The sequence below is a fragment of the Mycteria americana genome, chromosome 1, assembly GCF_035582795.1.
Source record: "Mycteria americana isolate JAX WOST 10 ecotype Jacksonville Zoo and Gardens chromosome 1, USCA_MyAme_1.0, whole genome shotgun sequence".
NCBI classification, from domain to species: domain Eukaryota; kingdom Metazoa; phylum Chordata; class Aves; order Ciconiiformes; family Ciconiidae; genus Mycteria; species Mycteria americana.
In genome coordinates, this window is record NC_134365.1 from 135,905,815 (window position 1) to 135,918,003 (window position 12,189).

Sequence of the window (12,189 nt, forward strand, 5' to 3'; positions counted from 1 at the left end):
GAAGGATAAGTAGAAAAGTAGGTGCACCTGCATAGAAATTGCTGCTGCTAGATAATTTGGCTACTCTGAATTCAAAGAGTCAAATTTACTGAGCCCTGCTGGAAGCGCAGATGCAGCCATTTAGCAAATAAAAGCACAAGGCAGAGGGAAACATGACAGAAATTTTGAGACCCCAGCAAAGGCAGTGTCGGCTGAGGAAAGCTAGTTCACTAATGGATGGCAAGTCTCTCCGCAGAGGTTCAGGATGTTTGTGCTGTGATTACACAGTTGTGCCTGGTGTGTGTGACTCATCTCCGAGGAACGGAAAATTTCTGATGCGCTGACCTGAAGCACCTGTTCACCTCAGAAACGCAGCTCAGTACCCTGTGCTTGGGGAGCTCTAACACAAGAAGGATGCCACGTTACTGCAATGGCTATGAGCTTCGATATTGGACTTGGACTAATTGAGATATGTTAAAATCAATGAGGCTGATTCAGTCAAAGTGCTGATTCAGAGCTCCCAAATGTCACCAATGCAGCAGGTACCTGTCACCAAAGCACTAGCTGGAGCAGCACCTCTCTCTGGGGTAAGCCCGAGTTCTCCCACTCACATTTTCACTCACCTTCCAGATCCCCTGACTCAGGCCTCATGCTTCCTCAGCCTTCTCCTGCATAACTATAAATGGCAGCAATCTCAGACTCTAAACCTCTTCTTGTCTTGAATTGGACACCTTCCCGCTCTAGAAATGTATGTCCTAGCGCTCCTGTGACACGCAGGAGGGGAGCTGCCCACCTAAGGATGCAGCCCACCACCTCTGCCCATGTGAAGGTGCTGATGCTGCTGCCAAGGTAAGCTAGTTGCCTTCTGGAGGCTCTGGCTGCTGTCTCTTTGCAGGCTGGACTGAGATGTTGCTGTGTCTCTGTTAAACAGAAAGTAAATGGGATGCTCCACAAGTTGGTTTCATGCTGCAGGTGTGTGCATGCCATATGGAAATCTGCAGCTCATCGATCTTTTCATTTGGGGATGCAAGAAAGAGTAGCTGACATTTGTCCTACATGCATGTGTGTGCCAAAGTAATAACCTTGTATTTTATGTCTTTGTTGCTGTGTGAATAGCTAAGAACACTCCAGAGTAATACTGAAACCATTCACAGTTTTCCAACTGGATTTAAATTTCTAGAGAAAACAAGGCTTTCAGGTAACAAAAAGGAGTACCTTTTACTACTCCTTCTGGAAATCTTACTGCTATCATCAGCTCAACTCTATTCTTCAAATAGCTGTTATTTGGAATTTCCCACATCAAAAGAAGAGGTAGATGTTTCTATTACCAGGCTATTAGCAAACCATGTATTGGTTCCTGTGAAAAGGTCAGGAATTCTCTGTGCTTTCTCGGTGTCTTGGATGTGAACAGGAAGTGAGTTACTATTTAACTTGGTTTTCACTGCGAAGTGCAGGAAGAAACTCTTTGGTACTTAGACAGAAACGTGATTTGACACAATGATGAGCCGAAGGTCTCACAGCTTTATCAAACTTTTCTGGAATGACTCCTATCGTGCTGGCAGATAGACGTCTGAAAAGGGACTGCATTTGAGCGACAAGGTATCTGGCCGTAAAATTTTCTAACTGTACAAGAGTGACGTGTTATTTGGCAGTGGCTTTAATAGCCTCGAGCATGTGACACTGCTCTAGCAAAGAATAAATGTAATAGAAGTTGGCAAAGCAGAGAAGACGAAGTGTCTGGCATTGCACCTTGTCTCACTGTGTAACCAGGAGAGCTTCAGGACCAGTTGTAGACTGGTGTGCGGTTAAGTATTAGGTACATTCAGGTCCCATCATTAAAAGTACTGAGAACTGCACCTAGCCAAACCCAAATATTAAAATCAGACCAATGCTAATAAGCTCACACTTACAAAGCAAGGGCATCATGGAAGCAGAGAAAATAGTTGCCAGAGGTTTTGAGAAAGGCTAATGTTGCTCTCTGTCTCACTAGGTGCCTTAGCTGTGCTCCTACCAATTATTGCCCGCTTCTCCCACGACTTTTCACACTGCTAGTTCATGAATGTGAATTACTTACTGATTAAAAAAAAAAAAAGCCCCTCTTTTGGACATCAGTAGACTTCTTTCTTCACATATCAAGCTCATATTTAATAAATGTTGCAATTTCTTGACTGCCTTAACAAGAAGAATATGCAGGTGCAATTTAAGGATTCTCGCTGAAGTTGCACTAAATTTCCATATTTGCCTAAATAGATGAAGTTTTCATTAGTACCTGTTATAAAAGCAAGTATTGACATAACAGATGAGGGGGTTTTTTATTTGTCATTTCAAAGCAATTCTTGCCTTTTCAGGATTCCTTTACTTTTCACAGTCCCAACTGGTAATACCAAACCCATTGTGATTACAGATATTTAAAATGCTTTTAAGCAGCATTGACAGCTTTGCTTTTGCTAAGTTTCTAAGCCCCATGTATCCTCGTGAACCTGGCATCTACAGCAATATAAAAATCACGTAAATGTAAATAAAAATGAACCACGTATTCTAGTCCTCTCCATTGTTTGTACAATATGTGTGCATAACCATGTTGTGTTCCCCGCCACAGCCACAATTTTGCTGGGCTTTCGTTAATCAGTAGACAGAACAACCCTGTCTAACTGGAATAAAAGTTAATACTCAGGTGGCCTTTATCATGCATATTTCTTCAGTGAGAAATAACTTGAGAAAGGCTAAAAGTGAGAATCTAATCTTGTCTCAAAACAGTATGCAAGAACAACTGCAATGAAAGCACTGAGCCATGACACGTAAAGAAGTCAAAGAGACTTTGATCAAGCTGAAAACAGGAAAATTGATCAGGCCCGGTAAGAATATTTAATCTTCTGCCCACGCAAACATTTTAAACCAGACCTCTTGAAGATGCTTCTTATTCTTCAAGGAAATGTGTATTTCTCACCTCTAGGACCTGCTGAATTGGAGAGAGACCCAACATGAGGAGCAGTCTGTTAGGTTTAGGACTGCGGAAGAGAAAATATTCATCATGTCAAGATGCTGTACGAGTGAAGAAATCTAGGGCTGATATTGTTCAAGTATTAATATCTAGTACTTGAATACTAAAAGTCAGAATGATATAGACAGTCAGCTGAGGACTCCATCCTCCTAAGTTGAAAGTGTTCTCTTTCCCCAGGTTTTCTTGAGGTTTTTCTCTAGCATTAGTCATCTTGGTGGGGGTTCAGAAATTTCAGGGTCTAAGGGAGGTCTTTCTGGATGGAGGCCTGGTTTGGTTTTCTCCCATCTGAAGTATAAACTGGAAGTTATTTGAAATGTGTTGAAAACTGGAGATAAGTGATTTTCTGTTTGACTAATTGATTGAAGATTGTATTTTGGAGTACTTGAGTTAACTTCTGGCTCTAAGCTGGCTGTTTGCTTCTCAGTTCCTGAGCTGAGTGAGGAAGGCCGGAAAGCCACAGGTACTTAAATCAGAACAAAGTTTTTAACCAGACTTTATAAATGCACATGCCTGAGTCTTGCGTAATTGATCTGATCTAGCTGTCTGATAGAGAGAAATAATGTAAATAATGCCAACTATCAGCCATATAGAAAGTGTGAGCTCTCTACATTGATAGAGATTCAGGAAAGGGGGTGTGTGTGGGGGGTGTTCATCCTTCTCTTTGCTACTGTATTTACTGGTGGGTTGTTGGTTTGTGTTGGTTTTTTTTTTGTATTTCAAATGCACACAGTCATCTATAAGTGAAATTCTGGCTTTGTGGAAGCTATTGAGAAGACTTGCATAACTTTTTCACTGCTAGCCTGCACTCCTTAATCATTCACACTCCCAAAGACTTGCCTTATAACTACTCAAAATCCAAAGGCAAGAATTTTTGATGAGAGTGATGGATGTCCTGAAAACTAAAGGAGATGAGGAATTTGGAATCAAAGCCAATTTTGAAATTGATTCCATTTTGCCCTGTGTACTTGTGATCACACAGAACGTATGTATAAAATTATCATTCTCCAAGGCAGGCGGAGAGGAAGAGAAAGGTCACCCTTTGACTAACCTTGTATTTCATACAAGATGTCACTCTGTCCTTCATTTGCAAGGGGCAGTGACGAGCAGATGCTGCATGCAACATGCTTCCCTGTGCAAAACAGTGGATCTGAGTAGAACACTGTGACCCAGCAGTTATTTCCTTTGCCTTCGTTCTTTGTCAGTAGGTCAAATGAGCTCGTGAGGCCTCACGCTCTCCAGTGAAAGAAAAGCAAGAGGAATCCCTGAGATCTCTGAACCCAATTCCAACGTTGATTTGGTGGCCAAGGTGTTTTGACTTCACGTCACTCTGAGGCACCCACGTTTCCCCTTGCAAAACAGGTGTGCTTTGCTGCAAGTCAACTTTTAAAGCTTGTAGCATTTTTAGGCCTCTTCATGAAACTTTTCTTCAAGAATTATCCATGTTGCTTAGCTCCCATTGTAGAGAGTTAATATTTTGAATCTGACTTCTGAACAAAACCAAGCAGTTTATTAGACTTCTTAGGGAGAATTCACAGCATTTTATTTAAACTCTAGTAAAGCTTCTACATAATGACCTTGAAAAAGAAAACATCTTTTGTCTGGATCCATGCTTTAAAAAAAAAAAAAATCTTATCTTCCTGTTCAGTAAAGAAATTAACTCTTTTCCTCCTCATCCACATGACAACACTTCTGTATGGTTACCTGGAGACCTGCTCACCGTGAATGAAAATAAGTGGGGTAGCGTACTAGCAACAGTAATACTAAATGTCCATTAACAAAGTGTTTGCTCGGAATAGTTTAAACACCATAAATTGCATTAGCTTGTGGAGGGTTGGTACAGTGGCTTGTGAGGAAAGAATTCGGACATCAAAATATTTTCCTTAATGCCTGATCTTCACAATACAGAAAAAATTCTCACATCTAGGACACAGAGTTCAGGCTTTCTGGATGCGTGTCCATGCGAGGCGACGGTTGCCTTGACAGTGCTTCTTGGGGGACCTGTACGGGACGCTGCCGCCTGGCCTCAGCTGTGGGCTCCCTGCCTGGGACGCAAGGGCAGGAGGGAGATGTGGTCGTGGCTAAGGATGTGCCCGTGTGTGAGCATGGTCAGTGCCGAGTGCCTGTGGACGGACTCCTGGGCACCCCCGCACCAGGTGTGATGGATGCCCGGGGTACTGTGCTGGCGGGCAGTCTTCAGGAAATACTGCCAGGGCACAGGCGGGCGGATTTGCGCTTTGGAAGAACAGCTCAGATCTGCAGGTTCCCCACGGACCTGGGTGTCTTCTGGTTTACTTGGTACTTACCTGAACCAAGAGATCTTGGTTTGCCCTGACCCTGGGTAAAATGGGAGGACCCTCTTTATAGCTGAAAATGTTAGAGTGCAATGAAATTGCAGCCTGACATTTATGTCACCAGTTCTAGTGTGTGTTTTCTTTAAAAAAAGGGAAGCTAAGGTATGCTGTAGCTATACATGCATCAGGGGAAAAGGTGGCACGTCTGCTGGTGGAGTCAAACTTGATATAAATTTACAGCTCAGCTTTACAAGTTTGAACTGTAAGTTTGTAGCTCTGGGAAAAAAAGGAAGGACTCACTTCCCATTAGAAACAACTGCTGCTCAGGGATTTGCAAAATGAAAAGGAAAAAAAAAAAAAGGTGGTGTCAAGGACATCTATTTTCTTTGGAGCACTTGCTGTCTTTGTGAATTGCAGCAAACATATGGCTCCTGGTGTCTAAGCAGTTAATATTCTGCACTAAGTAGATTTGATAGGTGAAAAGTGCTGCCTGAGAAAATTGTGGCATCATCTTTATGTTACTCTATAAGAGCAAATGTTGACTTCTCGGGTCTATGCTCGGTTTTGTTAGGCAGGGTTCTGTGCAAAGGCAAAAGGTTTTGGAAAGGTATATGAAAGCTGAACGTTCACTTCTGGCCTGGACATTTGAATAGGCAACCCTGGGGGCAGGGTGGCTCTTTTTATAACCTCATTGCTGGACCATGTTTCCAAAAGAGGAAAAAGCGTTGCATGACTTACCTTCTTTCTTCTAGATTTAACATTTTTTGGTTTGCACAGAAACTGTTCAAATATCCCCAAACCTGAATCTCCCATTTATTCTCACTCAGGTGACTTGCAAGATCTGAAGATACTGTTGCTCAGTGGAAATGTCAGGCATACCAGCGCTGAACCACAGTTTCTGAAGACTCAGTTGTAATACACAAAATGAAGCTTCTTCCTTTAAAAATACTCCTTGTTTCTAGATTGAAAAGAAAAAGCCTGTGAACTCTGAACAAATTGCACCAGGTTAAACTACTAAAAATGGATATTCAGAGTGTGGCGGCTTGTTAGGAAAAATGCCCAAGGAATAGTGAGGATACTGTTTGGAAGACAAGTGGATATAATTAAGAAATGGGGAAAATATCCTCTTCTTAATTATGTTCACATGAAGTATCTACTAAGAGAAACTGTTGCTCTGTTTCAAGACCAAGAGACAGACCTCTCAGCAAGCAATTTAAAATGTTATGTTCTGCAAATGTGCTGCAAATGTTAAAATCTGCAAAATGAAACCCAAAGTCACATCTTAGGTCTACAACAAACTAGATTTTGATAATCTCTAGCAGGCAGAAAAGGCTTATTTATTATGTCTCAGTGGCATCCTGCTAAGCAATTCCAGCCTACATATTTGTTCTGAATTAACACTTCAACAATTTTCAAGATTACAGAAAGCACCGCGCCATGCATCTGCTGTTCTGAACCCATTAAATTGCAACTTGTTTTTGCATGTTAGATGCTGAAAGCCTAAGAATAATCGAGTAAGATAAATGCTTTCCTGTGCAAATAATCCCTTAACTTTGCCAGTACTGTATTTTTCATTTCAAGTTTTAATACCAGCTGTTGAACCCAAACTTTCTTATAACGCAATAAATACAAAGTGGGATTTGTATTGGGGAGGATCATAAATGTATGTGCTAGTGCTTTTTGTTGGTCAAAGGCTGCAATGTGCACACTGAGTACCTTCCAAATGCAGATTTAGATTTTTCTCCTGTTACATCAGCTAATTGGTGCATTACTGGATCAAGGCTAACAGAGTTCGGGTTGTCATATAAAAAGGCTTGCTCTTGCCTGAAGAGGAAAGCTGCCAGGAACGAGTGGGATCTCTGGTGGCCGTGGTATATCATTCCTCCAAAGTCTCATGTACTAGTGCTTTTCTCAAAAAAAGCACACACACCCCAACCTGTGGACCAAATCCAACAGCTTATTTGCCCCAAACTCTCCAAAATGAGAAACAGGTTTGCCTCTTAAATGATTTCTCCACATCTAAAATCTTTACAAGCCACTAAGCAAACGAACACTGCACAGTGCTATGCTATCCTCACACTGGAGTGTTTCTCAGAAAGACTGTCTACTGGAATTCTTATTACGGTCACCAAACCATGGTGCCAGACACCTAAAGAGGAAAATACTGTGCTCTAAGTCTTTGGTGGTTGCTTTTGTTGTATTACAGCACATGGCAAAGATATTAACCTGGGATAGCCACAAGGAGCCACGCTGCAGCAGAAGGTGAAGATGCTGTTTGTTTAAAACCTCTTCTGTCACAGTGAGTGAAAGATCAGATGAAAAAGCTTTCCAGACAGGTTTACTACTTCAAATACAAATTTGCCTGAGGACTGTAGTTTTCCACTGTTCCTTTGATCACTGGTAGGCCGTGGTCTTCGTAGGGTGTATCGGTGTCCTTTTGACAGCTGCGGTACAAGGCCGAGATACAGAGTTATCCACGTGCAGCCTGCCTTTCACTTTCTCTTGCTGCACAAATCAGCAACTCGCCCAACAGCAGTGCCAAAGCCGAGGCTGCCGTCGTCAGTTTAGCTAATAAGAAAAATGTGTTAGTAAATGGGATGCTCAAAATTAATTTTGTTCTTACAAAGAAGCCAGGAGTTGCCACAGAGGTTCTAGGAGCTGTTTTTACCACGATCGTGGGAGATTTTAAAGAAAAGAGAAGGAAGTGAAGGATGAACTATTAACCCAACTTCTAATACAGTTTGTCTGTGGTCCAAGTCGTTCACACAGCAAGAGAAAGAAGAACCAGTGGGGAAAAAGCCATGATAGGGCGAGTCGAGGGAGGAAAAGCAGTAGCAGTTGCCTTTGCTTCTTCAGAAACAGGGCGGATCTAAGATGCCAACCGCGGGCAGACCCCCGGGTTACGAGGGGTGCGCCTGCCTGCGCGGCTCGGGAGGAGGCAGCCCTTTCGGGGCGGCGGCGGGAAGCCCAGCCGGGGCTGAGCCGGCTCCTCACGGCGGGCGGCGGGTAAACGGCTCCCAACGGCCGCGCGCGCGGGGCGGGGAAGCGGGCAGGGCCCCTCACGGCAGGCCGGGGGAAGGGGGGCCATAACAGCCCGACGTGCGGGTTCCTCGCTGCCGGCCGCTCGCCTTAACCTAACCCCTGTAACCCTCAGAGGAACCCGAGCGGGGCGCGCGGTGCCACCGTGTGAAATAGCAACAAGAGCCAAGCGGTAACAGTGGAGTAGCGGGCGGTGCGCGGAGGTACAGCATGCACGGCGAGGGGCGGGGAAGGGAAGTAATAAACGAGGCGCGGTCGCCCCGACGGCGCTGCCTCCTCCTCAGTACCGCCTTGGTCGCGGAGGGAAGTGGGGCGTTTGTCCTGTGAAAGCACGGCGGGCTGCCCGGCTGTGCCGCCGAAGGGGGAGCCGGGCTCCGCGCGGCGCAGCTCCCCCGGGCTATCCCGTCCCGGGAGGGCAGCGCTGAGCTCCGCTCCGCTCCGGCCGCCTTCACCTCGCCCCACCTCGTCCCCGTGCCCGCCTGCCGGGGAGGGGTGCCTCCCGGCCGCAGCGCCCAGCCGCGGAGGGGAGGGGAGAAGCGCGGGGGGAAAGGCCGCGCGGCAGGAGGGAGCCGCCTCACCCTGCGCCCCGGAGTTTGCCCAACTGTTTGCGATGGGGCGCGGCCCCGCCTGAGCACCTGCCGGCAGCCACCGGCTCCCCTCAGTCCTCGGCGCCGCTATGGAGAGCCCCGCGGGCGGCAGCGCGGTAGCGGAGCCGGCGCACCCCTGCGCGGAGCCGGAGCTGCCGGCCGCTGGCCCGGCTGAAGCGGCGGCGGGCGGTGGGGAGGCGGTGGAGGTCGGCGCGGCAGCCCCGCGGCCGCGCTGCCTGCGGGCCGTGTACGTGCTGAACGACCCGCCCAAGGCGGGCGCCGGGGCGCGGAGCCCCGAGGCCGGGGCGCGGCAGTGCCTGCTGCGGGCCTGCGAGGCCGAGGGGGCCCAGCTCGGCACGGTCAACTTCGGGGAGCTGGACTTCGGGGAGACGGCGGTGCTGGACGCCTTCTACGACGCGGGTGAGCAGGCTGGGCTGAGGCGGGGCCGCGGGGCGGGGGCTCAGGCTCGCCCCTGCCCGGTGCCACCTTCCCGGGTTGTGTGGGGTCACGGCCGGCCGAGCTGGGGAAGGCTCGGTAAAGGTGATGCCGGAGAGGCCAGAGAAGAGGGGGAACGGGGCAAATGTGAGACGGTGAGGGGGGGTCTTGAGAAGGGGTGTGGAGACAGGAAAATGGCTATGAGGGGAACCTTATGTAATGGGAGCAAGAACCTGGTCTTCAGGAGTGTCCTGCACATGGAGGAGGAGGAGGTGTGTGAAAAAATTCAGGCCCTTATAGCAGCTCTTTCAGTCACCACGTTGTGTTGCCCCAGCAGGACTGTGGATCCTGTGGTACCAACCGAGCCTTAAGGAGTAGCAAAACTCTTGCTACTGTGTTTTACTCTCCCTCTTCCAGCTCCCAGCCTGGTTGGGAGCTTAGAGTGAGACATAGCATGAAGACAGGCCAGCCAGAAGCCTCTGATCTGGCTTGGCCAGATGCTTCATGTTCACTGCTCTAACTCCAGACCTGGACAGTGAAATTGGCTTGCATGCAGCCAGGACCAGAGTGATCCAGCAATTGCTCTGAATAAGGGAGCAGAGAAGCATGCCCTGAGGAGGAAGACTTGTGAGTATTGGCCACCCTGTCCAGGCTCCAGTTGGTGACTGGTGTCTGATGGTTCAAAAGAAAGCTGCTATCCCTTCTCCACTCAAAAAACACCTGGCTGATTGGGCACTATGGCAGAGAATTGTGAGCTTTTTGAGCAAGCAGAGGAAGCCCCTGAGTTAATAGGTATTATTAAAACTAATCAAGGTGAGTATGTGGACATGTTGCAGACATGCAGAGGTACTTTTTCTCCTATCCATATGAGCAGGCATTAGGAAACTGGGGGATTCACAGACTCCAAAGAGGGAAAGTACTGTTAAGTCCATGTTGATGTCCATCTTTCACAAGAAGAACTTTGTTTTGCTCATGAGATATGTTAAAGAATATTTCTTAAAACTTTAGTCTTATTTTAAATTCTCATATGATGATGAGTCCATTTCATCCCCTGATAAGTCACCCAATTATTGAGGAACCTCATGTCCTTTGTTGCTGTTTTTTAACTTCCCAGTCAGGGGATCTCTGCTAGCAAGGTTGACAAGTGTATAATAAATATATTCTTTGTGTGTCTTAGTACACAACCATGAACTAGTAATTTCTTTGTGTATCATCTCCAGTGTTTTTGTAGCCCTTCTGAAGGTAAGCATAATAGTGTACTCATCAATGCAAAATTTCTCTGTTTCTACTAATAGTCCTATTAATTTATGCACACACCTGCTCTGCATTGTACTGAGAGCTTGGGACAGTTATTTAAAATGTTTTCTTAAGTTGCTGCATTCTGAAGTGACTGCCTCTTGTCTGGGAATGTGGCCTACCTTCGCAGACATTTGCATTCAAGACATCTTGTAGGACCAAGATCACTTTGTCGGTGATTAATATCACTTTGTAATAATGAAGTGCCTTGTTACTGGATACTCCTGCAACACTCATAGGTCCAGGTTTAGTCAGCAAATACTTCATATCATTTTTAGTGTCCATTAAAAACTAATTGAATAGTCCTGAACCAGGAATTGTTCCAAAGGAGGCTGTTCAAAGTAGTCTTTGTGTGGATTTCTTTCCAGTTGCAACATTTTGAGATCAGCCAGGGGGACAACTTTTTGATCTGTGTAATGTATGCCTTTATTTGCCAAACTTTTTGATCAAAGCATCCTTTAATGATAAATTACCTGTATTAAGAAAAACTCAAATGGATTAGCATGGGTCACCTTCATCAACCAGACCTGCAAGCTGTCAAAAAGCAGAGAGATTTATTTGTCTGTATATACTTTTTTGAAAACCATGCTGAATGTGTCAGTAGTATTTTAGAATTAATTCATTGTCAGGGGTCCTGATTTAACTGCTATTAACTGCAATGTTACCCTGAAAATGCAAGCATCCTTAATTAAAAAAAAAAAAAAGCTGTTAAGTATGAACAATAATTTTCATAGAGTGTTTATTTTGCTCTTCTGTTGTTTTAATATTTTAATAAGTAGCTCTTCTAGCATCAACATTTTTAATAGCTTTTTTGTTCTTGCATTGCTGCAGTTACTGTCTCTTTTTTAAGTGAGCATCTCTGTAGTTCCCTTTTATCTTTTTTTAAAATAGTCAGGCTGTACTGATATTTGCCCCATCCTTTGGAGTTTTCCCAGTTCCTATGGTATGTCTAAAACTGACGTTCAGAGGAACCCTCAGTCAGAACATTTAAACTTCTAAAATTTAAACTTAGAAAATTATGCTGGCACATTGGGGTGAAGTGTCTTTATCTTAGTACTTGCTGCTTCATTTCCTCCTACTACATGCTAGAGGTGGGGAAATTTTTGGTCCTTTAACAATGTCATATGGAGTAATTACATCTTCTTGCTTCATTCTGCAAAGGGACAAAAAATATCCATTACACTTTTCACTTTATTGTTTTTCTTTCCTTTTTTCCCCCCCCTTTTTTTTTTCTTTTATCTTACTGGTATCAGCTAGCAGTGGACCTAAGTTTCATATTGGATTTTCATTACCATGGATTTTAAAGTGCTGCCCCTTTTTTTTTTCAGTTCTCATTTTATATACAATGATCTGTCATTGTTTCCTGATAACTTGCTCTGTGTTGTTTAGTGGTGAGTTCTCCCTGCCTCATGTTTTTGAATACCTATCAAGCTATTATCCAAAACTGCTGAATCTGATAATTGTTCATTTACATGCAACATTCTTAATCTGCTACCCTGCAATTTCTTTTATCTTTGAAAAATCAATCCTTTTTAATTTTTATATTTTATAGATACAATTG

At 45.0% G+C, this 12,189-nt stretch overlaps 1 protein-coding gene across 2 annotated transcripts in view; it reads left to right on the forward strand.

Annotated features, from left to right (window-relative positions):
* Positions 1-8,986: 8,986 nt before the first annotated feature.
* The window catches only part of MAP3K15 (mitogen-activated protein kinase kinase kinase 15), a 91,585-nt gene continuing 88,382 nt past the window's right edge, over positions 8,987-12,189 (forward strand). For both annotated transcript variants that reach the window (XM_075521524.1, XM_075521532.1), the window contains exon 1: positions 8,987-9,317. In XM_075521524.1, coding sequence (XP_075377639.1) covers positions 8,987-9,317 — 331 coding nt within the window. The remainder of the gene's footprint in view (positions 9,318-12,189) is intronic.